At 42.4% G+C, this 2500-nt stretch overlaps 1 protein-coding gene across 2 annotated transcripts in view; it reads right to left on the bottom strand.

Annotated features, from left to right (window-relative positions):
• Window positions 1-567: 567 nt before the first annotated feature.
• Window positions 568-2500, bottom strand: part of LOC119582795 (sodium-dependent multivitamin transporter-like) — an 11451-nt gene continuing 9518 nt past the window's right edge. For both annotated transcript variants that reach the window (XM_037931358.1, XM_037931275.1), the window contains exons 11-13: window positions 2359-2500; window positions 2090-2202; window positions 568-1575 (exon numbers count right to left, since the gene is read on the bottom strand). The exon at window positions 2359-2500 is cut by the window's right edge and continues 16 nt beyond it. In XM_037931358.1, coding sequence (XP_037787286.1) covers window positions 1442-1575; window positions 2090-2202; window positions 2359-2500 — 389 coding nt within the window. In that variant the 3' untranslated portion in view covers window positions 568-1441. The remainder of the gene's footprint in view (window positions 1576-2089; window positions 2203-2358) is intronic.

The following is a 2500-nucleotide window of genomic DNA, read 5'->3' as shown; positions in this document are numbered from 1 at the left end:
CAGATCACGATGCTTTCCTCGAAAAATTTGACGCCACCCTTTTTAACACATGATAAGTGCGATGCCACAAGATGAGGGCGATGCTTCATGGGCAAAGACGAGGCCACATGGTAAAGACTTAATGGTGAAAACGACACCACCTAACTACCGTAACTATAACAGACTAACTTGGGTGGAAATTTTGCCACCTATCAAACATACTGCGGACTACAGCCACTATACACGTGCCTATCAATTAACATTTCTTTTCTCTCTGCATTATCTGTCTCTTACGGAAATTAAATCGCTAAAAGAAAACACTGTACATACAAACCAAGGCTGTTTTAAGGATTTTCTAGTGGGAGTTAGTTGAAAAGGGGGCCATTCATCTTTTGACATTCACAGTTTAAACGCCCTAGTAATTGCCGTACTAACATTACAGCTAGATGATTAAGTGGTTGACAGAACCAATAGAGTCCGTTAATTATAAAAGAAAAAAAACCCAGGTAAGAACAGTAATCACATATCAACAACAATAATAACAATAATGATACGATATTTGGGATTGGTATATTCAAAGAACCCTCATATAAACAAAACTTTAATCATAGACTAGTAGTTGCCAAATTTACAATCAGAGAGCAAGTTTACAAATTAACCTGGCAATAATGATGTCATCTGTGACCGGATCCATTTACGTTTTGAATACATTTAGACCATAGCACCAAGGACATTTTTTCATAGGTTATCATTTTGAATAAAATAGCGAATTAAGAACAAGAAGGCGCATGATTTATGCCGAAGGCCTTTTCGCTTTATTGCTTCTTCAGGGTATAAAAACAAGAGATACATTGGTGTAAATATACAAGTGTTGAGCATTCAGGTCATATCGGTGATTAACCGTTCGACGGGCTTGGCTCATTCATGGCTCCCCGTCGTGCTGTGTAAGTTGTAAGGGGATCGTATTAACACAACCTGCTACGACCTTCCATTGTCGTGGACGGGCCCCATTTTATGGCGGAGGCTTGGGATCACTTGGAGCGGTGGTCGCCGGTGTCGACGTGAACAACGAAGGCGCTCCTCTTGCTATGACATCAGAGAGCGCTGCGGTATTGGTCGATTCGTTGTTCGTGGAGTGCTCGTCTTGTCTCACCTATACATGCATCGTCCCAAGAGCCGCAAGGTAAACTATACGCCTAGATTTGAGGTCTGACCTCTTTTCCTTTGAGGTATCTTCGAGCTTTCCTAAAGCGGTATCTATCTTGATTGTCTGACCCACCAGGGCCTCCGAGTGTTTTGTCATCTTACAATTTGGTCAATATGTACCCAGCACATAGATTATCACATTATAAGACACTGATATGAGCTCACATACACAGGGCGCCGAGACGTATGACGTTCTGCTTGCTGCACGCCACAGAACTTTGAACAAAACAGCATCACAGACGCAGTGTCCTAAAACTTAAAACCGCGTCGAAATGCTGTTACTGCGCGAGTTAGCTGTGACCCTGTCCGTGACCTTGTTTGGGTCAGGGAGGCTCCATCTGACCCATTTGTGCACGAGTGATCTCTCCACGCGCACTCCCCGATTCCGACCTGGAACCCGTGAGAGAATAATGATTAATGCCTTTGTTTGAGAGAAAACGACATTTCGGTTAATGTTATAACAAATATGACTTTTGTGTTTTGTATTCCGTGCGTTTTGTGCTCTGTGAAATTTATGTTCCGTGGGGTTTGTGGTCTGTGGATTCTGTGTTCAGTAGGATTTTTGTTCTGTGATTTTTGTGTTATTTAGGTTCTGTGGTATTTGGGTCTTGTGTTCTGTGCGTTTTATGTTCAGTGGGATTTGTGTTGTGCGAATACCAACTCACGCGAAAGCTGAAGTATACGTATTTTTCGTAAGTTCAATACAAATCTTCCGTGTAGGAAAAGGAAGACCGTTAAGCATACAACCATAAAATCCGAAAGTAAGATTACCTTAAAGATAACCCTAATGGGGGAAAAATGCCTCTTGCAGTAGGTAGATATAATTTTGTATTTGTTTTTCAATATGTGTAAATAATGGGTAAGAAAAAATAATTTCCATCAAATTATCATGTTGTAAACTTACCTGTCAGCAAACTAACGAAGACGCCCACCACCAGAGCCACTGCGAAGCCCAGCGGCCCCAGCTGAGTGTACGAAAGCCCGAAAATCCTCTCAGGGTACTCAAGGTCAGACGCTCTGGGGGACACATGTATTTATGAGGCCGTTGGAATCTACAGGCATATCCCGTTATATAAGGTAGACCTACTGTATGCGAAGAAAATGCAGCTGGATTATCATATCACGGGAAGACACCTATCAAGATTATTCAAATGATTCTATAAGAAATATTACCGAACTGGAGGTGAATCAGGGGGAGGTGGCAGCGTGATGTTGGCAGGGCAAAATTCGGTGGAAGTTGGCAGCAGTTCAGGTGTGATGCCTAAGGCTACGCTGCCAAAACTGAAGGTGAAAGCTGCTGCTGTTCCTGTTATTA

This window comes from Penaeus monodon, chromosome 1 (assembly GCF_015228065.2).
Source record: "Penaeus monodon isolate SGIC_2016 chromosome 1, NSTDA_Pmon_1, whole genome shotgun sequence".
In the NCBI taxonomy this organism is placed as follows: domain Eukaryota; kingdom Metazoa; phylum Arthropoda; class Malacostraca; order Decapoda; family Penaeidae; genus Penaeus; species Penaeus monodon.
The sequence above is the reverse complement of the archived record's forward strand: the minus strand, read 5'-3'. Positions and strand labels throughout refer to the sequence as shown.